The sequence below is a fragment of the Pygocentrus nattereri genome, chromosome 19 (genome assembly GCF_015220715.1).
Source record: "Pygocentrus nattereri isolate fPygNat1 chromosome 19, fPygNat1.pri, whole genome shotgun sequence".
NCBI classification, from domain to species: Eukaryota; Metazoa; Chordata; class Actinopteri; order Characiformes; family Serrasalmidae; genus Pygocentrus; species Pygocentrus nattereri.
Genome location: NC_051229.1, coordinates 13,604,971 through 13,631,833, shown reverse-complemented (window position 1 = coordinate 13,631,833; position 26,863 = coordinate 13,604,971). Strand labels below are relative to the sequence as shown.

Genomic DNA, 26,863 nt, shown 5'->3' with positions numbered 1-26,863 from the left:
ACTGGACATGCTTCACAGTGTGGAAGACTACCACATCCCAGAATTCAGCAGTGCTGGTCACTGACTATGGACAAGGATCCATCAGTGTGGAGATAAGGGTGGTTTAGGTGTTGTTCCTCTTCTTTGTACATCTCAGCTGTCAGATTATACCCCACTTATGTCGTCTTCATTGGGCAGAAATAGTCTCTGTGGTGAGTGGACACATGCTTTTATTAAATGTGTTGCACTGCCTAAACTACTGCTGCATGCAAACGGTATTTGATTACTGAAACATTAAGAGATTAAGTTACTGAGTATATTGTGTCCACAGTCTTCATCTGCATTGGATCGTGAAAATGACGTCATCTACAGCAGCGTAACCACAACAACCAAAAAGAAAACTGTAAGTAAAAATACAGCCTTTTTCACCAGTAGCAGTTCACTGTTTTGACCACTTCACAGGAAGTTGAGTGGACATTAGCTGGTTGAAAGCTGTAAGTGATTATGAGAAAAATGTAGCTTTGACCTCAACCTTATTAAGCATTTAGTTTAGCTGGTGAAAGATCACTCAGGGTGGTAGGAGCGAGAGATCCTCCATTATTTCTAACCCTGTCCTATTTTCCAGCTCTCTCAGGCAGTCAGAGATGATGAAGTGATCTACAGCTCTGTGGTTTCAGAGTGAGAGGTGAGAGAGTCAGAGTGAGGAGCAAAATACAACATCTGTGAAATGGTCTATAATGGACTGTTATTCAATTGAATAGTTCAGTGAAAAATCAATGATATCCCAAATGCTTTTAATTGGCCAATCAGTGTTTGGTGTCCCAAAAACTACTTGGGTGACATGAGCAAGGCAAGACAAGACAAGCTTATTTATATAAGCACATTTCATACACAAAGGCAATTCAATATACTTGTACTTAGTGGTTTCACTTTAGAGTGAAAATCAATAAAAGTAAAAAGCAGCTTTAAAATCATTAAACGGGAAATTAAAAGGAAGTACAAAGTACATAAGTATAAGCTTATAACTTTTAAAAAATAATGTGAAAAGGCTTAAATATTTTTGAAATGATCTTATTAAGCCTAAAGTGCAGTAATAGAGCTCAATCATAAGTTGATGATTCGCAGTTTGTTCCAATTGTTTACAGCATGACTTCACTTCTGTTAACTCAGATCTCCTGTGAGAAAATTAAGAAGCAAATCTCAGACACCAAACACATTTTTGGTGTAAGCGAGTTTGATTCTGGCCAGGTCTCTTACAAAGAAGCTAATGCAATGCATGACATCTTACAATGAATTTGTACTATATATTATATATCATACAATTGAATGTGGTTTCATTCTAAGACTTTAGCTTAAGGTTTTTACTTCATGCTAATTCACTGTTTCTACTTGTAAAAAGCCTTGCAGAAGTACCTGCAGCCACACTTCATATAAGGCCCGATCCCACTTCTTCGCCTGCTGCTCTGCAGGCGACCCTTCCCGTCTTCAGTGATAGAAGAGAAGGAAAAGGTTCAGCAAACTTGCTGCTGGGCTTTAGTTACATTTATGGCTTCATATGCTTTCAAAGAGGGGATATGAGACAATTATTTATTATTTCCCAACCCTAATTCTTTGGTGATATGAAGCTGAAGTCAACTATTCACCAGCTTCTTGTTCCAGTTTTCCCATTCCACCTTAAATGATGCAGCAGTTACATTCTGGCGCTTCAGGCGTCAATACTGCTGGACTATTTAAGGTGGAATGGGAAAGTTAGCTATAGCTAGCTAGACATTAGCATACTATTAGCTGTAATAAAATAATTCAAACCACATCTAGGTCTTCATTAAAGTTGTAAAGACTTGACAGTGATGTTTCGGACACAGAATGACTGTAGCTGAATGCTGTACACCTCCACTTTAAAGGTGTTGTGCTGAATCCAGCTCCTCTTTGCATGCATGCACACCACACTGGACGCTACGTTAGTCATTCTGTTTAAATTTTTAAACATAGTCTTCAGGTCAAAAACTCAAGATTGACATCATTTATGAAAATTGACTGTTGACTTCTAGTGTTTGTTAGCAATGTTAGCTACATAGATCCAGTGCTAAACTAAAGAAGCAAAATTTGGGCACCAAACATGTCTTGGCTCATTTAAGTGCATCTGTGGCATCTGGTGGAACATTTGCTGTCATAAGTGTTTTGTTGAGATTTTTGTGGTGACCTTAGATGTTTGGAGTGAATATATGATTAACAACTTCCTTTAAAATCCTGAGTAGCCTATAAAGCAGTTAAAAAGCTGGTGTTGTGTGTAATTTTTTTCTTATTGATTTAAATACAGCTGTTTATTTTTCATGTAAAAAATAAATATGAAGATTGAATAATTACAATTTTACTTCATTGTGCAGATTTTTAATCCTAGTCTATAAAGTCTACAAGGCATTTTTTTACACTTAATACAATTTCACATTTATTTCTTTGTGTATAGCAATTTTCCTGTTTACACTGAACATCAGATGTGAATTAAAATGATGTGCAATTTCTAAATGTGGATTAAATGTTAAAATGTTAAATATTTCAAATCCTCAAGAATCGAAATACTTATTTTATTACTCGCTACTACAGCAGATTTTTTATGTTGACTGAGGAAACATTTTTACAGGGTATGAGCTCAAAAGTCACCAGTCCTTCTGTCACTTATACTGAAGCAGCTGATAATCAATGAGAGTTTGTGCATCTCATGATGGTTTTTGTGGTGAATTCACTTTTCCACCACTAGGGGGTTCTGCATATACATTATAGTTCTGCATGTAAGTTGTAAAGCATGCGCATAAGAAACCGTGTGTATGTGAAGTTTTTACATATAAAACTGTGAGCACACACATGAGAAATGAGCCTCCTGAAACTCACGCTAATCTTTATTATAGCTCCACATTAGTGCATCACTTCCATTTTACATACAAAAGTTCAGGAACATTTCTGAAGAAATTCTGTCTGCTTTTATATAAATACAGTTTGAATGAAGTTTACAGTTTTTCAACAAGAATGATGAATAAATGTGAGGATCATAGTTCTGCATTTGGCTTCATGTCACTTAAGAGCAGTGGATATGTGGGTCACTTAAAAGGTGATGCAACACAGTGATAAACAACAACATACAAAATACAGATTGTTGGGTTTATGTGAGACTCTCTTGTCTGGGTTTTGAGTGTGTAGTCTAGGTTGGAGTTTTTTTTTTTAGTTTATTGGTCACAGAGACCAATAAAAGCAGAAACAGTAGTCAAAACAGGAGCTCATGAAGCAAGAAGCACCTGAAAGGCTTATGCAGCAACTGAAAAAATGTCCAGAGGCTTATTGTTGTTTACAAGGTATATTCCACAGCTTAACCAAGCAACAAAGTTTCCATTGCATTTCTTCATAACTGCTGGTAAACACCTGTGTGGTACCCTTGGTGCTGCCCTATGCTTTTATGGTACCACCATATATGCAACTGTGCTCGCCCCCACCACCCAGTGGACACTGCATTTAATCATGTGTCAGAAAGAAACGTACACTCACTGGCCACTTTATTAGGTACACATTGCTAGTAAAAGGCTGGATCCCCTTTTGCCTTCAGAGCTGCCTTAATTCTTCATGGCATACTTTCTACAAGGTGTTGGGAACATTCCTCAGAGATTTTGGTTGGTTATTTGAGTTGCTGTTGCCTTTCTATCATCTCAAACCAGTCTGCCCGTTCTCCTCTGACCTCTCACATCAACAAGGCATTTTCGTCCACACAACAACTGCTCACTGGATATTTTCTCTTTTTCTGACCATTCTCTGTAAACCCTAGAGATTAGAGTTGTGTGTGCAGTGTCTGGTCTAAGCAGCGTGCAGTTGTGTGTGCAGTGTATGGTCTAAGCAGTGTGCAGTTATGTGTGCAGTGTGTGTTCTGAGCAGTGTGCAGTTGTGTGTGCAGTGTATGGTCTAAGCAGCGTGCAGTTGTGTGTGCAGTGTATGGTCTAAGCAGTGTGCAGTTGTGTGTGCAGTGTGTGGTCTAAGCAGTATGCAGTTGTGTGTGTAGTGTATGGTCTAAGCAGTGTGCAGTTGTGTGTGCAGTGTGTGGTCTAAGCAGTATGCAGTTGTGTGTGCAGTGTTTGGTCTAAGCAGTGTGCAGTTGTGTGTGCAGTGTATGGTCTAAGCAGTATGCAGTTGTGTGTGCAGTGTTTGGTCTAAGCAGTGTGCAGTTGTGTGTGCAGTGTATGGTCTAAGCAGCGTGCAGTTGTGTGTGCAGTGTATGGTCTAAGCAGTGTGCAGTTGTGTGTGCAGTGTGTGGTCTAAGCAGTATGCAGTTGTGTGTGTAGTGTATGGTCTAAGCAGTGTGCAGTTGTGTGTGCAGTGTGTGGTCTAAGCAGCGTGCAGTTGTGTGTGCAGTGTTTGGTCTAAGCAGTGTGCAGTTGTGTGTGCAGTGTATGGTCTAAGCAGTGTGCAGTTGTGTGTGCAGTGTATGGTCTAAGCAGCGTGCAGTTGTGTGTGCAGTGTATGGTCTAAGCAGTGTGCAGTTGTGTGTGCAGTGTGTGGTCTAAGCAGTGTGCAGTCGTGTATCATAATTGTGCTTCTACTATAGGATGCAGTCGTAGTTTATTCATAGTATATACCATAATAGGACGCCACCTGTGAAACAAGTCCAGTCGTGAAATTTCCTCACTACTAAATATTCCACAGTAAACTGTCAGTGGTATTATAACAAAGTGGAAGCGATTGGGAACGACAGCAACTCAGCCACGAAGTGCTAGGCAACGTGAAATGACAGAGCGGGGTCAGCAGATGCTGAGGGGCATAGTGTGCAGAGGTCACCAACTTTCTGCACAGTCAATCACTACAGAACTTAATGCTTCAGCAGACCAATAGATTTTGGACAATTTCATGCTCCCAACTTTGTGGGAACAGTTTGGGGACGGCAGCTTCCTGTTCCAACATGACAGTGCACCTGTGCACAAAGCAAGGTCCATAAAGACATGGATGAGCGAGTTTGGTGTGGAAGAACTTGACTGGCCTATACAAAATCCTAACCTCAACCCACTAGAATGTCTTTAGATGAATTAGAGCGGAGACTGTGAGCCAGGCCTTCTCATCCAACATCAGCGTTTGACTTCACAAACACGCTTCTGGAGCAATGGTCAAACACTCTTAACCCTTGTGGAAAGCCTTCCCAGAACAGTTGAAGCTGTTGTAGCTGCAAAGGGTGGGCCAACATCATTTTAAACCCCATGGATTAAGAATGGGATCTCACTCAATTTCATATGTGTGTGAAGGCAGACGAGCGAATACTTTTGCCAATATATTTAAAATGTGGCAGAGACATCATTTCTGTGCAAAACCAAACACAAATCAATGGTACTTTTCTGACTGTTGTTCAAATGGCAGCTTTAAGTTGTTTCACAATGGAAATAAAATACAGTTTCTGCAGTTTTGAAGCAAATCATTCAGTTGACCTGTGTAGAATCATCAGTGTCCTGGTCAATATGACAAAAGAGTTATTTGGAAAAATATTTATTTGATTATATTAATTACTAATACCAATTTCCATTCCACCAACACAATGGGCACTAACAGGCCTAAAGAGACAGGCTGAAATAATTCTCTAGCCAGCCATGTCGTCTCTCCCAAATCACAAACAGCACAAGTCTAATGATACCAACACACACTGAAGTGATACTCAGGCCTCTTTTACACACATACTTCTGTGTGATAAGTGTGAAGCAGCACTGTGACGGCCACAGCATACATACATTAGCCATATATACACACAGTGGAGTGGTACAGCAGGCCTGTACTGGAAATTCTCACCACTTATTAACAAGTTCTACAAACTATTCTTGCTTAGTAAAAAGATTCTTTGTTAGAGAGCAGGCTGCATTTGTTTACTCTAGGCGGTTTTCTGATTTGTGATCATGCAAAAATTTCAAGCCTACAGGTCCTTACAGAAAATGAGTATATAGCATGAAATGTTTATCTAGTACTCTATTTCATAATGGCAAAGCTTTTAAAAAAGTTTTTAGTGTTTTTATTGCTTTTCTTAGTTTAGTTACATGTATTTTGTATCATCCTGGATGCTTGCATCCTTAACATGGATGCATTCCTTCCATGCAGAGGTAGTAAGTTTTATGCTGGCATTATATGATGAAACTTTTTAATACAAGTAACTGCATGTTGAGTTGCATGCAACATAATTCCAATGCAGCTGTTGCTATTCGCTTGCTAGTTATGCTGGTTACAGAAAGGTTAACTTTGAGCAACTCATGCTTGATGCCAGAATGAAAAACTAGTAAACTTACAGAAAGTTGATCAGGATCTCATTTCAATCATCCAATAAAGTTTCTTCAGTATCATTTTCTTGTTCATGAAACAAGTATCATCAATGATTTGAAATGATGTTGTTTACTAGAATTGAGTGATGCTTTCTGAATGACTTTTTCATGAAACTTGATCAATGAAGTTGGGATGCGTGCAACTATTGCGCTTACATTATACAACTCAAATTCCATTTGGTTTCATGTAGGTTTCAGTCAACTGTAGTTGCATTCAAGTATTACTTTGTGAAGCCAGACTTAGAGCTAACTAGTTCACATGTAGTTACTTAACACTACTGTAAATGATTGGTTATTAATATGGAAAGAGGCAAAATACAATGACATAATTCATTAATTAGATTATTAATTAAGCATGAGGGTCTAAAGGTCACTGGAAAATCTTTGAGTTTGCTGGGCTCTGCACTTTACTGGTGTTTTTGCTTTACACATTAGACAGAGAGAGAACTAGCAAAGGAGAACCAAAACAAAACAGGAAGAGCCCTGAAGTGGAGCTGCTTCACTCAGAGGCAGGAAGAGTCTTTGTCTCTGGTGTCTCTCATAGAAACATGCACTTTTACTCACTCCTGAGTTCTTCAATTCTCTTTGTGTTACTCCTCTGTGTCTCAGGTAAGATCAATGCTGCATCGGTCAGTTGCACTGAGTTTGTGTTCTTGTTGAGTTTCTGACACTGGTGTGAAGAACCCTTAGCAAGAACGGCTCTATGTAGTGTTTCTATAGAATTATTTTAAAAATGTTTTAATAACTGACCATTAGAAATAATATTGTAAAATGTTTGTTCAGTTTCTATATGCTCTCACTTGATACCTTGTATCTACACTTGAGGTCCAACAGTATCAGGTCCACCTACAATATAGGTGCACTTTGTAGTTCTACAATTGAAGGGCTTTTGCTCCAAAACACATGATCGACAACTTTCAAGATTTTTTTAATGATTTACACTGACTTGACACATAAAAGAAACATCGGTGCTCTATTATGATTTAATGCTTACTTTGTTAGTGAAGTGTAAATGTGTTTTTCATTATGGAAAAGTTTTGCCAACACTTTGTCAACTGTTATTCTTTAGGAAAATTACATCATATCCAACACTGTTACAAATGAATATACAGTATTTTGGAATTAAACTTTTTGCAGTTAGTGATTGTTATCGATTTCTCTGCATAATTTGTTGGCCCTTCTAAACCCTGATCATTACTGATCAGGAACTCTACAAGGCCACCACAGAAGTATTATTTGGGTGGTGGGTCATTCTCAGCCCAGCAATAACACTGACATACCCTTGCTTCTGTGTGTGAACCACTACACACACCCTGACATATTACTACTATGTGAGTGCCACTGCAGTGCTAAAAAGTGATCCACCATCAAAATTATACCTGCTAAGTGGTGGTCCTGAATATTGATGGACATAAGGGGGTTAAAAATTACGCAGAGAAACAGATAAATGACAGTCTATTTTTTGTGAAATTACCCTATATGGTAAATGGACCTGATAAATAGACATTAAGTACAGATGCAAGATAGTTGTACCTAATAAAGTGAAAAGTGTATTTTAATTTCTTATACTAAAGAACCCTTGTAGAACCCTTTCAAGAGTGTAGAACTGAGGCTGTGGTATAATTTGCCTTCTTTTCTGCAGATTCTGAGAGCCTGAAGACACTGAAGAATTTAGCTGTAAAACATGGAGGATCTCTCACTATTCCATGTTTTTACGATGGGAAATACAAATCAAACCTTAAATACTGGTGTAGGGGGTATTACTGGTCCACCTGTAAAACAGTAGCCTATATAAACACAAGTGGAGGAACATCAGTTACTGATGATCCAACCCAGAATATGTTTACTGTTGAACTGAAGAGCCTCCAAGACTCTGACTCTGGATATTATTGGTGTGCTGTGGAAATTGGTGGGACAGGGACCCCTGATGACAAGGATTATTTATACCTGACAGTCAGTGCAGGTAAGAAGTCTCTCTGTTTGAGGCTGAATGTTCACTGTAACCAGGGTTGGGATAGCTACTGAAAAATGAGTAGTTAGCTACTTTGTAGCTAGCTACAATTTAGCTACTTTTCCAGAAATAGTAGCGGCTACTTTTTAGCTACTTTCAAAGTGTAATTGTCAGAACGTTTGTGAATCTCCACCTGACACACCAAAAACTCCCAACTGACAGTGTGAACAAGACACTGCATTTAATCCTGTGCCAGAAAGAAACACACAACTGAAAAGCTGCAAATATACAAGAAGATCACCAAAAACTGTAACCAACAATCAAACTTACACACCCAAAGGTGCGATATCCAACAAAAATTTTGATTAAATGCAAAGTCAATCATTCCAGGTTTTTCCTAACAAAAATCAAGAAAAATAACTGAATACAGACCCGAGATTTTTGTGCAAAACACTGTCAACTGTTGAAATTAAATTGCTCCAATGTAAACATTTCAGCAAGATGCACCGATCAGACACAACATTATGACCACCCCCTTGTTTCTACGCTCATTGTCCATTTTTTCAGCTCCACTTACTATATAGGTGCACTTTGTAGTTCTACAGTTACAGACTGTAGTTTATCGGTTTCTCTGCAGACTTTGTTAGCCCTTTTACCCTGTTCTTCAGTGGCCAGGACCCCCATGGAGAACAGTTACTATTTGGGTGGTGGATCATTCTCAGCACTGCAGTAACACTGTGGTGGTGGTGTGTGAGTGTGTGTCGCACTGGTCTGAATTTACTGTCACTGACACGTTTAATCAGCAGAAACTCGCAAAACTTAAGTCAGCTTCTCTTTTGCTTCTCGTTCGAATGAGAAGCTGGAGCATGAGAAGCGACTTCAACCTCATGAAAAGTCAAACATTGAGAGATATTTTACAAGAAATTCGCAGAGAAGTTTCCCGAGATGCAAGAAAAGCGGCTACAGCTGAACTGAAAATAAAGCAGAGCAAAGTAAGTCTGAGTTTATATTTTCAGCCTGTACTACAACATCAGCACATATTGAGATATCGTTACAGCCAAAACAGACAGAAAATGTTGTGCCTCCCAAGGTGGTTTGATTTTTGTTGAAAGGACAAAACGGCTCTTCTTAACATTTAAGTTTCGACCCCTGAGCTAAGCCTACTACTAAGGGGTGATCAGCTTGATCATGCTTGAGCTGTTCGGCTCAGTTAGGATTGCACAGTCGCCACCAGCCCAGTGAACAACCACGTTTCGTTGGTCTTTTTTCCCGGACTATCTGAAGCTAAATTATAGGGAAAAATTTCGCTATAGCTACACAAAAATTTGTAGGCGCTACAGCTACTAGCTACGTTTCATAAAATTGTAGCAGCTACAGCTACTAGCTATTAATATTTGTAGTTAGCTACAAAAAGTAGCACACTACTTAGCTACTCCCCCATCCCTGATTACAACTTAAAGCTTAAAAAGTGTCATTTATGATGAAGAATGTATTTACACCACTCATTCTCTGCCTCTTTATTCAGATCCTGCTGTGTCAGTGATAAACAGCACAGTGAGTGGTCAGGAAGGGGGTAGTGTCATTGTCCAGTGTCTCATCAGTGCTGAATATCAGAATAAACAGAAGAATTGGTGCAGATTTAAAGACTGGACATGCTTCACAGTGGGGAGGACTACCACATCCCAGAATTCAGCAGTGCTGGTCACTGACTATGGAAAAGGATCTGTCAGTGTGGAGATGAGTGGTCTGCAGAAGAGTGATGCTGGCTGGTACTGGTTCAGTGCAGGAGATGTGGGAGTTACTGTTCACCTCACTGTCACTGAAAGACCTTCAAGTAAGATCACATGTATCAGAAATACTGTTCATACCTGCTGATCATCAAGCTGTAATGTTGTTCCACTCACACCACTTTATATCTCATTTTCCACAGCAACAACAGCTGTGACTACAGTTTGTGCCACTGAGGAAACCAGCATCAGTGAAACCACTTCAGGTCTGATCACAAAAAGAACCTTAAAATTCATGAAACCACAGAATAGAAAGAATGAATATGTTTATTTTTTCCTTCTAGGTTCTACAACTGTGAACAAAAATACAGAAAGAACAACAGCAGAGCTGTAAGTATTGATGATCTACTTTGTGTAAATGTTAAATGTAATGTTAAAATACTGCTGTGCTTTCACACCTCGATATAACATGTTTTTGCTCTTTGCTTTTTTGAAGAACAACTGACCCCCTCACAGTTACAGCTTCTGAGAACGAACATGACACAAGCACCCTGTAAACCTCTGAAATAATAATAGTCAGAGGCATCAGGTTGGATTTGGTGTTTATTGAGTTTTATGAACCAAGACATACGTCTTTATTCATTAACGTCTCATACAGATACTCAACAATAAGATCCAGCTTGATGATTAGGTCTCACATGCAAAATCAACATTACATTAACGAGAATAGTGAATTAATGATGGGGATTTTAGGGCTCCAGCAGATTCCTAAAAAGTCATGTAAACTCACACACACACTTCCTAAGCTGTATATCCCAGCGATCATTGAGCAGAAGGCAGGAAACACCCTGTAAAGCTGCCAGTCCATCACAGGGCGTCATGTAAACTCTTAAAATAGATGTTAAAAATTTCAGGCGATCAATGTCTAAAAATGTATTAAATAAGGTATTTAATGTGTGGATGTCCAGTACAGTAAGCTTGATTCAGTTTGCATCCTTTTCTGTTCTTTGTGCTCTTTTTACTCCTTTGTCATAGACAGACATTATTCACAACCTGCATCAGTTAGAAATGTTTCCAGAAGTTAAACACAGTGGCTTAAATGTCTGCAGTGTTGAACTGTTTTAAATAGTAACCTTAAACGGTGTAATATCTGCAGCACCAGTGTTTCCACTTTTAAACTCTCCATCCTCCATGTAAGCGTGGCCATGTAAAATGTGAGCATGCTGGAGACTTGTTACAAATGACATGCTGCTGAGGTCTTAAAAAGGAATTGAAATTTAGTGTCTACAGGACAGATTGTTAACTCTGCTAACTCAAAGTCCAAATAGTAATGCCAAAACTCTGAAATGGGTTGTGTGTATTGCATTTTATTTGGCTCTTAAGTAAAAGTTCATCTTAGAAGTGTTGTGTCAGTAATGGGTTGAACTTTAAAGTAGCTGAATTCACTAATTAGAACTGCTGTCTGACACTTTTACAGTGTCTCCATTCTGCAAGACATTTCATTTGCACAGTCCAGTAAGTGGTGTTACTCTGTTAAAATAGTTGTACTTTCACACCTCAGCATAGCATGTTTTTGCTCTTTGCTTTTTGCAGCAGAACTGGCCATCCTGCAGCTTCTAAGAAGGTCCATGACACAAGCAACAGTGAGAAGAACCAAGATAAGTAAGTAAAAAACAAATGAACTGACCCTTTTTTATTGCACACTGAAAAAAACAGGTGTGCTCTAATAAATACTAATAAAACACATTAATGACTTCAAATATCTTGGGTCAACCATCCAGAGCAATGGACAGTGTAGAAAAGAGGTGAAGACAAGGGTGCAGGCAGGATGGAGTGGTTGGAGACGGATGTCAGGGCTGATGTGTGACAGAAGGATAGCAGCAAGAGTGAAAGGGAAGGTTTAGAAGACAGTAGTGCGTCCTGCTATGATGTATGGTTTGGAGACTGTGGCTCTGTCTAAAAGACAGGAGGCTGAGCTGGAGGTGGCGGAGATGAAGATGCTGAGATTTTTGTTGGGAGTGACAAGGATGGACAAGATTAGAAATGAGCAGATCAGAGAGACAGTGAAGGTGGAGCAGTTTGGAGATAAAGCCAGAGAGGCCAGGTTGAGATGGTTTGGACATGTGTTGAGGAGGAATAGTGGATATATTGGTCAAAGAATGTTGGAGATGGAGCTGCCGGGCAGAAGGAGAAGAGGTAGACCTCAGAGAAGGTTTATGGATGTAGTGAAGGTGGACATGGAGATGGTTGGTGTAAAAGTAGAGGAGGCAGTGGATAGGGCAAGATGGAAGCAGATGATCCGCTGTGCCGACCCCTAAAGGGAGCAGCCAAAAGAAGAAGAAGAAGGAGAAGAAGATTGAAAGAAAATTCAAAGTACATGGACCCGGATGTGTCTCTCTTTAGTGAACACAGCAAATGTAAGTAATCCTAATTGACATATATGCTACACAGTATGTCCCAAAGTTTGTAGACACCTGCTCTTGTTGTATGTTATTATTTTTATTAGTTTTTATGTCTGCAGAACAGCTGACTCGTCTGCAGTAACAACTTATGAGAATGTTAGTGACTCGAGTGAAAGAAAGCAATAGAAGTAATTCACACATGATGAATGATGGTGAAATACTGATGGGCTGAACTTTTATTCATTCTGTACTTTAGATACTAAAACATTTTATTTGACAGCATGTGTACTTTAAAAGTCTTAGGTTAAATGTAAGGTTTTCAAGGAAAAATATCATCATTCATTGCAGCAATAGAAGTACCATTCTCATCTGGGTTCTACTGGCTGTAGGCCTAGGGCTGCTGCTGATATTGGCCACCATTATAACCTGGATCTTGACAAAAAAGTGTAGTAAGTATTCACCATCTCCTATTTTCATACAGGTCTTTTTATTAGCATGCTTTTAAAATGTTTGCTATTATGAAGGACAGTATTAACAACTAATAACAACTGTTGCTATTGTGTTATGCTGTGGATCATGAATGTTGTCTTACTACATAAGTGCAATAAGACAACTAATTCATTAATATTTATTAATTCATTAATATCTCACTGTCACAGATGGAAATCAAACACGGACGGTCAGTAACACTGCAGTACACACAGTCAGTATTGTGGTCCTGGTGCAGTTTTGCTTGTGCTGCAGTAGAAAATGAATATAATACTTTTATGGTTCCTTTTTGATAAACTAGTTTTGTGTAAAATCACATTTGTTTGTGTAAAGCAGGCATCTACGACTGAAAGCCCAGTGATATACAGTGCTGTGACTTTTAAAAATAAAAAGGTAAGGCTTTATTTTTCACACACAAGTCAATATCAGGGGTGTAGACATGGGTAGGCCTACATTGATCACAAGCCTCTCAATCAAATGCTGAATTGATATTTATTAAATTGATTTGTTTTCCTCTTCTTCGACTCATTTTCATAGCCACATTTTTTAGCACAAAAGCTACAATGGCCTTTGGCATCAAAGGTAAAACATAAATGGTCCATAAACATTTTCTCGCTTGCTATGGCAGTAATTAGCCTATGATGATTAGGTTTAGGTGTTGTTCCTCTTCTTTGTACATCTCAGCTGTCAGATTATACCCCACTTATGTCGTCTTCATTGGGCAGAAATAGTCTCTGTGGTGATCGGACACATGCTTTTATTAAACGCATTGCACTGCCTAAACTACAGCTGCATGCAAACGGTATTTGATTACTGACACATTAAGAGATTAAGTTATTGAGTATATTGTGTCCACAGTCTTCATCTGCATTGGATCATGAAAATGACGTCATCTACAGCAGCGTAACCACAACAACCAAAAAGAAAACTGTAAGTAAAAATACAGCCTTTTTCACCAGTAGCAGTTCACTGTTTTGATCACTTTACAGTAAGTTGAGTGGACATTAGCTGGTTGAAAGCTGTAAGTGTTTATGAGAAAAATGTAGCTTTGACCTCAACCTTATTAAGCATTTAGTTTAGCTGGTAAAAGAGCACTCAGGGTGGTAGGAGTGAGAGATCCTCCATTATTTCTAACCCTGTCCTATTTTCCAGCTCTCTCAGGCAGTCAGAGATGATGAAGTGATCTACAGCTCTGTGGTTTTGGAGTGAGAGGTTAGAGAGCAAAATACATCTGTGAAATGGTCTATAATGGACTGTTATTCAAATGAATAGTTCACTGAAAAATCAATGATACCCCAAATGTTGTTGATTGGCCAATCAGTGTTTGGTGTCCCAAAAACTACTTGGGTGACATGAGCAAGGCAAGACAAGACAAGCTTATTTATATAAGCACATTTCATACACAAAGGCAATTCAATATACTTATTGCTTAGTGCTTAAGTGCTTAAGAGTGGAAATCAATAAAAATACAAAGTTGCTTAAAATCATTAAATGGGGAATTAAAAGGAAGTACAAAGTACATAAAAATAAGAATATAACTTTTAACAAAGTTAATATGAAAAGGCTTAAATGTTTTTGAAATGATCTTATTAAGGCTAATGTGCAGTAAAAATAGATGTTTAGAGCTCAATCATGAGCAGATGAAAAGACGAATGTTTTAAATATGCAGTTAAAAATCATTAAACTTGAAAATTAAGAAGCAAACCTCAGACAACAAACACATTTTTGCCTTTAAGCACTTTTGGGGTCAGGTGAAAATTGTGTACATTTCATTTGTTTTTTTTCTTTTGTGTGTTCTGATTTCAGGTGTAAGCGAGTGTGTTGCTGGCCAGGTCTCTTACAATGAAGATACTGCAATGCAAGACATCTTACAATGAATTTGTACTATATCTCATATAATTATGAGGAAAATGGTTTTGTTCTAAGACTTTAGCTTAAGGTTTTTACTTCCTCTTGATTCACACTTTCTATCTGTAAAAAGCCCTTTAGAATTACCTGCAGCTACACTGCTTATACAAATGTAAAGTTAAAGGAATGGATTGCTGAAAAATGTCGTCGACAAGACAAGGTTTGTGTCCAAATACTGTTTCTTTAGTTTAGCTCAGGAGCTACAAGGTTAATATTGCTAACAAACATTTACAGCATTTGGCTGACACTCTTATGCAGAGCGACTTACAATTTGATCATTTTACACAGATAGGCCAGAGCAGTGTTAGGAGTCTTGCCCAAGGACTCTTATTGGTATAGTGTAGGGGTGTTTGCCCAGGTGGGGATTGAACCCCACTCTACAGTGTAGAAGGCAGAGGTGTTAACCGCTACACTATCCCAACCAAACACTAAAAGTCAATAGTCACCCAAATCTTTTCCATAAATACAGCCTTAAAATGTCTCTCAAACCCTTCAAACCACATCTAGGTCTTCATTAAAGTTCAGACTTGATGATGTGGTTTAGGATAAAGAATGACTGTAGCTGAATGCTGTAGACCTCCACTTTAAAGGTGTTGTGCTGAATTCTGAATAACCTACAAAGACCAGCTCCTCTTTGTACACCGGACGCTACGTTAGTCATTCTGTTTCAATTGTTAAACTTAATCTTCAGGTCAAAAACTCAAGATTGACACTCATTTATATAAAATCACTACTGTCTTTTAATGTTTGTTAGCAATGTTAGCCGCATAGATCCAGTGCTAAATGAAAGAAGCAAAATTTGGGCAACAAATATGTCTTGGCTCATTGCTCTTTTTTCTGTCATAAGTGTTTTGTTATGACATTACATGTTTGGAGTGAATATATGATTAACAAATTTCTCAGTAGCCTATAAAGCATTTAAAAAGCTGATGTGTTGTATGTAAGATTTGTTCTGATTGATTAAAATCCAGCTGTTTATTTTACCTTAGAAATTAAATATGAAGTTTAAATAATTACAATTTCACTTCATTGTGCAGATTTTCAATCTTAGGTTAGAAAGTCTACAAGGATGTTTCACATTTACTTCTAGGTGTTTAACATTTTACAAGTTTACATTGAACATCAGATGTGAATTAAAATAAAAAAAATAAAATTTAGAAATATGTATTAAATGTTAAAACAACTGAAATGTTTGAAATCCTCAAGCATCACCAGACTTATTACACACTTACTCACTCACTTCTACAATCAGTAAGTATTTTCATGTTGACTGAGGAAACATTTTTACAGTGTGTGAGCTCAAAAGTCACCAGTCCTTCTGTCACTTATACTGAAGTAGCTGATAATCAATGAGAGTTTGTGCATCTCATGATGGTTTTCCTAGTGAATTCACTTTTCTACCACTAGGGGTTTCTGCATATGCATTATAGTTCTGCATGTAAGTTGTAAATCATGCGCATACCATGAGTAAGCATGAGTAACCATGAGAAACCGTGAGTATGTGAGGTTTACATACAAAACTGAGCGCACACACACACATGAGAAATGAGCCTCCTGAAACGTACACTAATCTTTATTATAGCTCCACATTAGTAAATCACTTCCATTTTACATACAAAACTTGAACATTTCTGAAGAAATTATTTCTGTCTGATTGAAGTTTACAGTTTCCCAACAAGAATGACAAACAAAAGTGAGGACCATAGTTCTGCGTATGTCACTTAAAGAGCAGTGGGTCACTTCAAAGGTGATGCAACAATGACAAATATGCTCCTGTTCCAATTTCATATTTTGAAAGATTACATACACAAAAAACAATGAAGTTCACAATGTAAAACATCAGATATTGTGTTTTGGTACTGTTTGTAATTTAATACAGTTCAACAGAATTTGCTAATCACTGCTCTGGTTTATTGCCATTTCACATACGGTCCCAACAAGTTCTGGAATTAGGTTTATATATTAAATTTGGGATGAGAGGAACCGTTGCAGTTAATAGAGAATAGTGGTGACGTGAACTGATTGCTGGGTTTAAGTGAGACTCCACTGGCTGAGATTTTAGTGTGTAGTCTGGGTTCAGTGGCGCAAAAAGGGGGTATGCAGTGTATGCGGCGCATATGGGCGCTGCACTAGAGGGGCGCCAAAACGATGCCGGAAAATTATTTCTAGTCTGCATTTTCTGTAAGAGCTGTTTGTTCAAGTATGATAATACACATCAAAAAAACAGCACAGCACTAATCAGGCGCCCATCCACTCCGTCCCCTACCCTCCTGTCATTTGCTCCCAAACACAGGCGCTAGAGAACGCGCCCCATAGCGAACGCGTCAAGGCGTGTTTTTTTTTTTTTTTCCGTCGTGGTGCAAGCTCCTGCAGGGTGTTCAGGATGGAGGGGCAGAAAAAAAAGCTCTCCGGGGCACAAAACAGAAAACGGAAGAGGGAGAGAGAAAAAGATGTTGTAGGGATGAAGAAAAGCTTCTCAAAGTGGTTGAAAGACAGCAGGTTGGTCAGTTTCTACGCTTTATTCACCTACGTCACATTTGTCTACCAAAACGAGACTGTAGGGTACGAAAGTAGCGTTGGACCACTGGGTTCTAGCAAAGCTGCCTCACTGCTGCCTTCCCAAATGCACTTATTCAAAAATAAAGGAATCTAATAGAGGTCAAACCTTCCATAGTTTCCCCAAAGATCCCGCACTTCACCGTGAATAGATTCACACAATCAGAAGAGATCGCCTTTTCAGTTTAAGATGTATGTTACTGTGCTAGCTAAGGCTAGCCATATTAATATTACCCAGCCAGCCAGATGAATGGTAGCAGTGAGGCAGCAAGCTAACGTTAAAGCTAAACTTGGTTCTCCAGCTACGACCTGATTAACCCTGAACTGGTTATTTTCTCGGTTTAACTTCAAAACGAGTGACATTAGTCAAGCCATAGCTCTTTATAGTAGCCTGTTTAGCTAGCTGACCTAGCTAGTCAACATTCTAGTTAATATCCTAACCGTGGCAGCCTGGTCTAAAGCTCAGCTCGCTGGTGTCACTAAATCATCTTAAACTCTTAGTTTCTAGCCACATTCAGCCTGTAACTGTTTTAGTTGAGTTTTCCTTTACATTTTTATTTATTTTGTCCTTTTATTTATTTAATTTTCTGTTTTACCTTTTTATTTATATTATTCCATACTTTTTGCCTTTTACCTTTTTATTTCATTTATTTCTTCCTTTTATTTATTCTGTCTTCTGTTTTACTGTTTATTTTATTTCCATAATTTACTTTTTTATATAAACTTGGTGTTTTAATCCTCTTTCTTTGTGCTTATATTTTATTATTCTAATTATCAATGCAGTGTTGTAGCTTCTTAATTATCGACACCTCCAGGATCTCAGCGTTTGTGGAATCATTCAGTTGTGTGAAAGACAGAACTGCTGTGACTCTCTGAAACACAAAACAAAGCAGGAATAAATCACCACCTGTATAAACTCACAAACTGAGGTATCAAACTGTCAGTTTATATTTTGTGGTGATGATGACAGATTCTATAATGTGTTATCACTGCGTCACTGGGGGGTTCAGACTGCAAGAGCAGTTACACTCATAAGACTGGGAGTGAGAAAATAGCAGAAAAGGCCAAAAAAGCAGAAGCTACAATAGTGTGCTCTTTGCTGGCAGGTGGTGGCGACAGACTGATCCCTTACAAATGCATCCCTTATAGTCTGTGATGCTTCATTTCTGCATGTAAATTATTATAACATTCAGTCTATCTGCAGAGAATAAGCAGGGCCTGTCAGTCAGTAACAGTCAGCAATAAATGAAGGGTTTTTCAAACGCGTCACAGCTCACTGTTAAAAATTTGAATTCGTGTTATATCATGTTGTATCTTAACTTTTATGATGTGGTAGCATTTTTTCCTAAATGCAATATTATGATAATTTTAGAATCTTTGATAAAGTTAGAGAAGTATTGTGATGTATTTTAACAGCACTGAGTCTGCTTAGTATTGATGTGGCAATTAATATGTAAAAAATGCACCATAAGTACTGACCAATAGTGACTCATTCTCTTCAGTATTTTTAATATGGTTTTCTACTCACTTGGGTTTCTCAGTGCCAGAACATGTAGTTTCCTCTGTAGAGAAAGGAATAAAGAAATGAAAAGTTAATAGATTCTGAAAGCTGTCAGTCACGCCATATGAAATAGTAGTAATAATAATAATAATAATACATGTAATATATATAATATAATATTCTTATCATATCTGTCTGTATATATAAATATATATATATATATATATATATATATATATATATATATATATATATATATATAGAGTGAGAGAGAGAGAGAGAGAGAGAGAGAGAGAGAGAGAAATTGGCTGCTGCCAACAGCACTCGAGCCCTGTGTAACAACGAGAGGCACAAGAGTGACCGTACCTGGAGTGGTCATACTTTCCTGAGTTTCCTGACTGCTTAAAGTTGTAGCCACAGCTGTTTCTAACATAAGAGAAGAAGAGAGAAGAAACAAAGTGGTGTGAGTGGAACAACATTACAGCTTGATGATCATGCAGGTATGAACAGTATTTCTGATACATGTGAATCTTACTTGAAGGTCTTTCAGTGACAGTGAGGTGAACAGTAACCTCCACATCTACTGCACTGCACCAGTACCAGCCAGCATCATCTCTTCTGCAGACCCCTCATCTCCACACTGACAGATCCTTTTCCATAGTCAGTGACCAGCACTGCTGAATTCTGGGATGTGTCAGTCCTCCCCCATAAGAAACACCTCTTGTCTTTAAATCTGCAACAATTCCTCTTTTCCTTCTTATATTCAGCACTAGTAGAAACACTGGACACTAACGCTGCCCCCTTCCTGACCACTCACTCTGCTGTTCATCACTGACATTGCAGGATCTGAATAAAGAGGCAGAGAATGAGTCGTATAAATACATCCTCCATCATAAATAACACATCTAAGTTACAGTGAACAGATTCTACTTCACACAGAGAGACGTCTTACCTGAACTGACCGTCAGGTACACATAATCACCGTCATCTGATCCGTCACTAATTTCCACAGAACACCAATAATATCCAGAGTCAGCGTCTTGGAGGCTCTTCACTTCCACAGTAAACATATTCTGGGTTGGGTGATCAGTAACTGATGTTCTTCCACTTGTGTTTGTAGAGGCTACTATTTTACAGAGGAGCCATTCCTGCACTTTACACCAGTATTTACGGTCTGATTTGTATTTCTCATCATAAAAACATGGAATAGTGAGAGATCCTCCATGTTTTACAGCTAAATTCTTCAGTGTTTTCAGGCTCTCAGAATCTGCAGAACAGAAGCCAATTAATTCAGCATTACTGTAGAACTACTTCAGAGGAAAGATAGGAGGAAGGAGAAGATTATTATGTGATACAACTACAGATGGGAGTCACAACACTGTACACTGAAATGGGCTGATAGGGTTGTGCTTGTTGTATTTCCATTGCATACATGAAAAATGAGCTACTAGCTGCTTTTGTTGCATAATAATACAATAATATATAATAAATAATAATATGTAAGTAAATGATCTACTATGATCATCATATCTTCATCAGTATATGCATCTGATATCTAAACATTGCGCCGGACCGTCTTTTTTCAGTCTGCACATGTTAATGTACATGAGGATGTGTGGCTTTAAAAACCTCTGCTAAACCCAAACCAACATCTCTGACTTGTACAATATTATTTCAGGCTTTACTGGGCAAATCACAGCAGCACACAGACTTTGTTTTAGCATGTTTTTATCTCTTTACTCAGTAAGGCTACATCTCTCAAATTTAACAAAATTCTTACATAGTGTAGCTTTAAATTCTAAATCAGCAAGAAAATCATTGCATTGTAACGGGGAGTGAGGAGGCGGACACACATGTTGAGATAAGCCACTTATCATGGACAAATCCAGGGTCACGCTCAAAACGGTCCAGGATCAATGAGCCAACATGGATAGATCGGGGACCAGACAAACCAGAATCAAACAAACACCAGTACAACCAACAACACAGACAGAGATTCAAACAACAAACAAAGACCAGCAAAGACAAAGAGCAAACACAGGGCTTAAATACACATGGAAAACAGTCAGAAGACAATCAGGGGCGGAGTCACGAGACAAGGGGGCTAAACCAAAACACGAACACATGGACAGGTCTGGGAGGGGCCAATCGTGCCATGAATCACTAAATCAATAAACACTTACATTTTTAAATACAAAATATCTCAAGATGAAGAATAAATGATAACTGTGGTGTCTTAAGAAGGTACAGAAGTTTAAGTTTAAGTGATACTTTTTTAATCCCACAAACGGGGAAATTCCACCTCTGCATTTAACCCATCCATGAAGTGAAACATCACATACACACACTAGTGAAGATACACACACACTAGGGGCAGTGAGCACTTGCCCGGAGCGGTGGGCAGCCCAATCCACAGCACCAATAAGAAGTGTTTTTCTATTGGTTTTATCTGTTATTCTAGGCAACACATTTATAACAGGCAATTTCCTGTAACATTTAAAGTGATATGATACTAAAAAAGAACTCCAACAGGTGAGAATCATCATCTGCGTGAATGAAAATTTATTTTTAAAAATTACTTCCTGAATTCAATTCTCTGCTACAGAATCGTGGCTCCCTCAAACTGCACTCCACCAGAAAGAGGTGTAAAAATGCCCAGCAGGAGGTGATTTGATCAAATACAAGCTTTTAAGCAATTTACTCAAACTCCTCCCTCCATTATTAACCTGTTATTTTCATTAAAAATGCATCGCAAGTGAAGAAAATGGGTCCATTACGTTGGGCTAATGATAGAAAAAGGAAAAATACAGCTCTGATCTTGCCTGAGATACAGAGGAGCAACACAAAGAGAATTAAAGAACTCATGACTGAGTAAAAGTACGGGTTTCTGTAAGAGGCTCCAGTGAAAAATACTCTTCCTGCCTCTGAGTGAAGCAGCTTGACTGCAGTGCAGTTCCTGTTTTTTTTTTTCTACTCTACACCCACCCCCTCACCCCCACTCCCACCCCCCACTCTCTACCTCTACCGTCTCTTGCTGTTATTGACTGTGTAATAAGGCAGAGTCCCACTTTAATGGATGGTGGATGAATGGATGGATAGATGGGTGGATGGATACTTGGTTGGTTGGATGCTTGGTTGGTTGGATGGATGGATGGATGGATGGATGGATGGATGGATGGATGCTTGGTTGGTTGGATGGATGGATGGATGGTGGATGGATGAATGGGTGGATGGTTGGATAACACTTTGAGCTGCCACTGGTATGAAAAGTGCTCTATAAAAAAAGATTATTAATAAATTAGTATATTTTTGCTTTTGGGATATGCTACATTACATTATTATTTATTTATTGCTTTATTTATTAGTTACACTATAACTGTATGATATGTTTAAGTATAGTATTAACTTAGAAATGTGGCTCCAGGACTGAACATTAGCTTTCGTTAGAATAATTAAAGTAGCTAACAAGTTAGCAAACAAGCAAGGATAAGTTGAACGTTTTCTCTTAAATACTCCTCATTTTCATGAGTTCATTTCACAGGAAAGGTTGCATGGTTGAATGGTGTCTCCATGTTAAAGTGCAGGTTTGCGTACATTTACCACATTTTTGTTTTGTTCACCATGATGGTGTTGCAATTATTTGAAATTGTTCAAATCAATTATATTTTTGATGATGCTGCTAAATTTGCTGGTCAACAACAATGTAATGGTTTGGATCTAGATGTCTCATTTGTGGTGAAGGTACACTGTAAAAAAATCCAACTTGTCTTTAGTTCTCAAAACTAAAGTAAGAATGTAATTTGAACTAAAAAAAAAAAAGTCGGGGTTGTTCACATATCATCTTAAGTAATTTCAATAAATTCAGCTCCAACATATTCCTAACTTTTTTTCCTTTGTTGATGTAACTTACAATTTTACGTTTCTTGTCCACTGTACTAACTAGTTTAATTAACGCATGCGCACTTCAAGTTAGTAGCGTTTGCTAAGGGGTTTTGCTAGTTGTTTAGGTACAACTACCCAAGGTATGGAGTAAATTTTTAGTAGTCAGTCATGTTGCAGATAAATTCATTTATTTTCACGACATTTCTCAACATTATATACTTAAAGGGTCGAAGTAATGCTTGAGGTTAAAATCAAATGTTTCAATATTATAAGCAGAATAACACTTATATTTGACTATACACCCAGCTCTCGACAAAATATGACATCTTGTATAAACAGGCCACATAAAATGTTATTTTCAAATAAGTCCCTTTCAACAAGGTTTTAATGTGTGTTAATGGTCTCATTTCCACTAAAGGCCAATGTAGCTAATAAGGTATAGCAGTGTTAGCATAGTGCTAAATATATGCAGACGTTTCTTATATTAGTCTTGTAGTGTCTGAGTAAAGGACAGAACTGTCAAAGAATTATTACGAAATGTCGTAAACGTCCTGATTCTGATGTAGCAACAAAGCAAGTGGAAAATTAAACCACAGCCGGTCTAACAAGTCCACACAGTTAAGACCTTAGCTAGCTAGCTAGTTAGATAGCAACCATATAACCGGCAGTGGAAAAGAGGCAAGCTAACAGTTAGCCTCATTAGCCTAATGCACCCACACCGGCTAATGTAGTGCATTAGGCTAATGTAGCTAGTGCGGGCTAAGTGAGCTAGTGTTAGCTAGCTAGCTACATTACTTATCTAGCTATTGAAGCCGTAATTCGCCTGTTTGTGTCGTGTAAGTTAATATGCATGCAGAAACCACTCGTCTTAACCCAGGTCAAAAAGGACATTTTATAGATCCTGTCCTCTTCCTTTACTCTAGTGTTCCTGGTCAAAATTGACCAGTCTGTTTTAACTGCTCTTAAATTAGCACAAAAAAAGATTAACCTTCCTGTTGTCGTTGGGTCAAATCTGACCGATTTACAACTTAAAACACTCATAAATATTGTGTTTTTCATCTGATTGCCTCAAGGCCTTATGATATCCTCCACACTGCACTTGCACATATAAAAGTGATGATCACCTCTTTCTTTGAATTTTGAGTGTTTAATTAATCAATTGTTACACCTGAGATGTTCCCGGTCAAAAGTGACCGCCATAGGAAATGAATGGGTATCCAGACTATATTCATCCATCAGACAGAAAACATCCTCATACACACCCCCCAACTCACTCACTCTACACTGCAGTTATTTTATGTCTAATTCTATAAATTCAGGTTAAACACTACTTTGAGACATTGTTCACAGCTAAAGAATGTTGAATAAAAATATGGTGGTGAAAAATGGTTTTTGTGCTAATTTAAGAGCAGTTAAAACAGACCGGTCAATTTTGACCGGGAACACTAAAGAAAGGGGCAGGAGGTGAAGAGGACAGGAGGGTTAAATAGTTCAGCAGTTCTTTTTAAGGTGGCACAGAGAATTCGACGTTGTCAACCCCACTGACTTAATGATGGTTTCAAACAGACTCAAGTGGATTCTGTTATTATTTGATAAACAGTATCTATAAAATGTCCTTTTTGACCTGGGTTAAGACGAGTGGTTTCTGCATGCATATTAACTTGCACGACACAAACGGGCGAATTACGGCTTCAATAGCTAGCTAAGTAATGTAGCTAGCTAGCTAACACTAGCTCACTTAGCCTGTACTAGCTACATTAGCCTAACGCATCCACAGTAGCGCGGGGCGGTAGGCCTTTTCCACTGCCAGCTATGTGGTTGCTATCTAGCTAGCTATCCTTGCTTGTTTGCTAACTTATTAGCTACTTTAATTATCCTAACGAAAGCCAATGTTCAGTCCTGGAGCCACATTCCTAAGTTAATACTATACTTAAACATATCATACAGTTATAATGTAATTAATAAATAAACTAATAAATAGTGTGATTACTTTTTCCAGGTTGTAGTAAGTAAAGTAATCCTATTTGAGTTTGAGAGATGTGATGAGTGATCTGTAATAGATGAGCTCTCCTAACACTGTTCATGATTCACTAGAGAGGTAATGAAGATAAATTCTGTAGACCAGCTGTTTCAGTAAAGATGCTGGTAAATCAAAGTGTACGTGAGTAACCTGTGACATTTTAACAGCAACAGAATTTGTCTTCTCTGTACTGAACTGAGGGGTTAAGTGATCAGGACTAATGCAGTTCACAATCAGTCCAGCAGGAGGCAGAGCACACCCATAGTGACTATTTAAAGTGTTCACAAGCTTGTTTCTTTACAGTCTACAGAATTACTGGCATCCTGATAAAGAAGGGTGAGCAAAACATCTATATGAGAGACAGAGAGAGAGAGAGAGAGAGAGAGAGAGAGAGAGAGAGACTAAACATTTTTCTTAATGACAAATATGTCACAATTATTGGCATCCCTTGGAATTCTTGTTAAATTTGATTGATATTTATTGAGCCTGCATCTATTTCTGTTCTAATGTAATGTAGCATATACCAAAAGCAAAAATATGCTTTAATTTATTAATAATCTCTTTTTTTATAGAGCACTTTTCATACCAGTGGCAGCTCAAAGTATTATCCAACCATTCACCCATCCATCCATCCATCCACCCATCCATCCATCCATCCATCCATCCATCCATCCAAGCATCCAACTAAGCATCCATCCATCCATCCATCCATCCATCCATCCATCCATCCATCCATCCATCCATCCATCCATCCAACCAACCAACCAAGTATCCATCCATCCATCTATTCATCCATTAAAGTCGGACTCTGCCTTATAACACAGTCAATAACAGCAAGAGACGCTAGAGGTAGAGAGTGGGGGGCGGGAGTGGGGGTGAGGGGGTGGGGGTAGAGTAAATTAAAAAAAAAAAACAGGAACTGCACTGCAGTCAAGCTGCTTCACTCAGAGGCAGGAAGAGTATTTTTCACTGGAGCCTCTTACAGAAACCCGTACTTTTACTCAGTCATGAGTTCTTTAATTCTCTTTGTGTTGCTCCTCTGTATCTCAGGTAAGATCAGAGCTGTATTTTTCCTGTTTCTATCATTAGTCCAACGTAATGGACCCATTTTCTTCACTTGCGATGCATTTTTAATGAAAATAACAGGTTAATAATGGAGGGAGGAGTTTGAGTAAATTGCTTAAAAGCTTGTATTTGATCAAATCACCTCCTGCTGGGCATTTTTACACCTCTTTCTGGTGGGGTGCAGTTTGAGGGAGCCACGATTCTGTAGCAGAGAATTGAATTCAGGAAGTAATTTTTAAAAATAAATTTTCATTCACGCAGATGATGATTCTCACCTGTTGGAGTTCTTTTTTAGTATCATATCACTTTAAATGTTACAGGAAATTGCCTGTTATGAATGTGTTGCCTAGAATAACAGACAAAACCAATAGAAAAACACTTGTTATTGGCACTGTGGATAGAGCTGCCCACCGCTCCAGGCAAGTGCTCACTGCCCCCAGTGTGTGTGTATCTTCACTAGTGTGTGTATGTGATGTTTCACTTCATGGATGGGTTAAATGCGGAGGTGGAATTTCCCCGTTTGTGGGATTAAAAAAGTATCACTTAAACTCAAACTTTTGTACCTTCTTAAGAAACTGCAGTTATCATTTATTTTTGTATTTAGAAATGTAAGTGTTTATTGATTTAGTGATTCATGTCGCGATTGGCCCCTCCCAGTCCTGTTCATGTGTTTGTGTTTTGGTTTAGCCCCCTAGTTTCTTGAATCCGCCCCTGATTGTCTCCACCTGTTTTCCACCTGTCCTTCATATTCCATGTGTATTTAAGCTCTGTTTATGCCCCTTGTCCTTGCTGGTCTTTGTTTGCTGTTGTTTGAATCTCTGTCTATGTTGTTGGTTGTACTGATGTTGTTTGATTCTGGTTTATATCAAGTCCTCGATCTCATTGACCCTGGACCGTTTTGACCGTGGCCCTGGATTTGCCCATGATAAAAGTCACTTATCTCAGCATGTGCGTCTGCCTCCTCGTTCCCCGTTACAGAAAGACCAGCCACCAAAGGACGTAACGAGTAAGTGAGAGTCCGGTATGTGGTTGTTTCATTGGGACTAAACTCTCGGCT

General features: G+C 38.4%; 3 protein-coding genes and 1 pseudogene across 3 annotated transcripts in view; 2 read left to right on the top strand and 2 right to left on the bottom strand.

The window, feature by feature from the left end:
• The window catches only part of LOC108416589 (polymeric immunoglobulin receptor-like), a 900,619-nt gene that overhangs the window by 330,665 nt on the left and 543,091 nt on the right, over positions 1-26,863 (bottom strand). The window lies entirely within an intron of this gene.
• Positions 6,840-10,388, top strand: LOC119261608 (CMRF35-like molecule 3). The gene is made up of 5 exons (XM_037531141.1): positions 6,840-6,914; positions 7,948-8,268; positions 9,782-10,090; positions 10,187-10,249; positions 10,328-10,388. Exons 1-5 carry the CDS (start codon positions 6,854-6,856, stop codon positions 10,375-10,377), a joined length of 804 nt encoding a protein of 267 aa, XP_037387038.1. The 5' UTR covers positions 6,840-6,853; the 3' UTR covers positions 10,378-10,388.
• Positions 18,126-26,863, bottom strand: part of LOC119261605 (polymeric immunoglobulin receptor-like) — a 541,692-nt gene continuing 532,954 nt past the window's right edge. Inside the window, exons 4-6 of the mRNA XM_037531138.1 lie at positions 19,206-19,265; positions 18,867-18,900; positions 18,126-18,210 (exon numbers count right to left, since the gene is read on the bottom strand). Coding sequence (XP_037387035.1) covers positions 18,177-18,210; positions 18,867-18,900; positions 19,206-19,265 — 128 coding nt within the window. The 3' untranslated portion in view covers positions 18,126-18,176. The remainder of the gene's footprint in view (positions 18,211-18,866; positions 18,901-19,205; positions 19,266-26,863) is intronic.
• LOC108415014 overlaps positions 25,691-26,863 on the top strand; it is a 610,134-nt pseudogene continuing 608,961 nt past the window's right edge.

What these genes read in the sequence shown, in the direction of transcription:
- LOC119261608 (XM_037531141.1), top strand. Translation starts at nt 6,854, where the DNA reads ATGCACTTTTACTCACTCCTGAGTTCTTCAATTCTCTTTGTGTTACTC. An exon ending in GTTACTCCTCTGTGTCTCAG is followed by an intron (nt 6,915 to 7,947) that starts GTAAGATCAATG and finishes TCTTTTCTGCAG; the next exon opens with ATTCTGAGAGCCTGAAGACA. An exon ending in CATCAGTGAAACCACTTCAG is followed by an intron (nt 10,250 to 10,327) that starts GTCTGATCACAA and finishes TTTTCCTTCTAG; the next exon opens with GTTCTACAACTGTGAACAAA.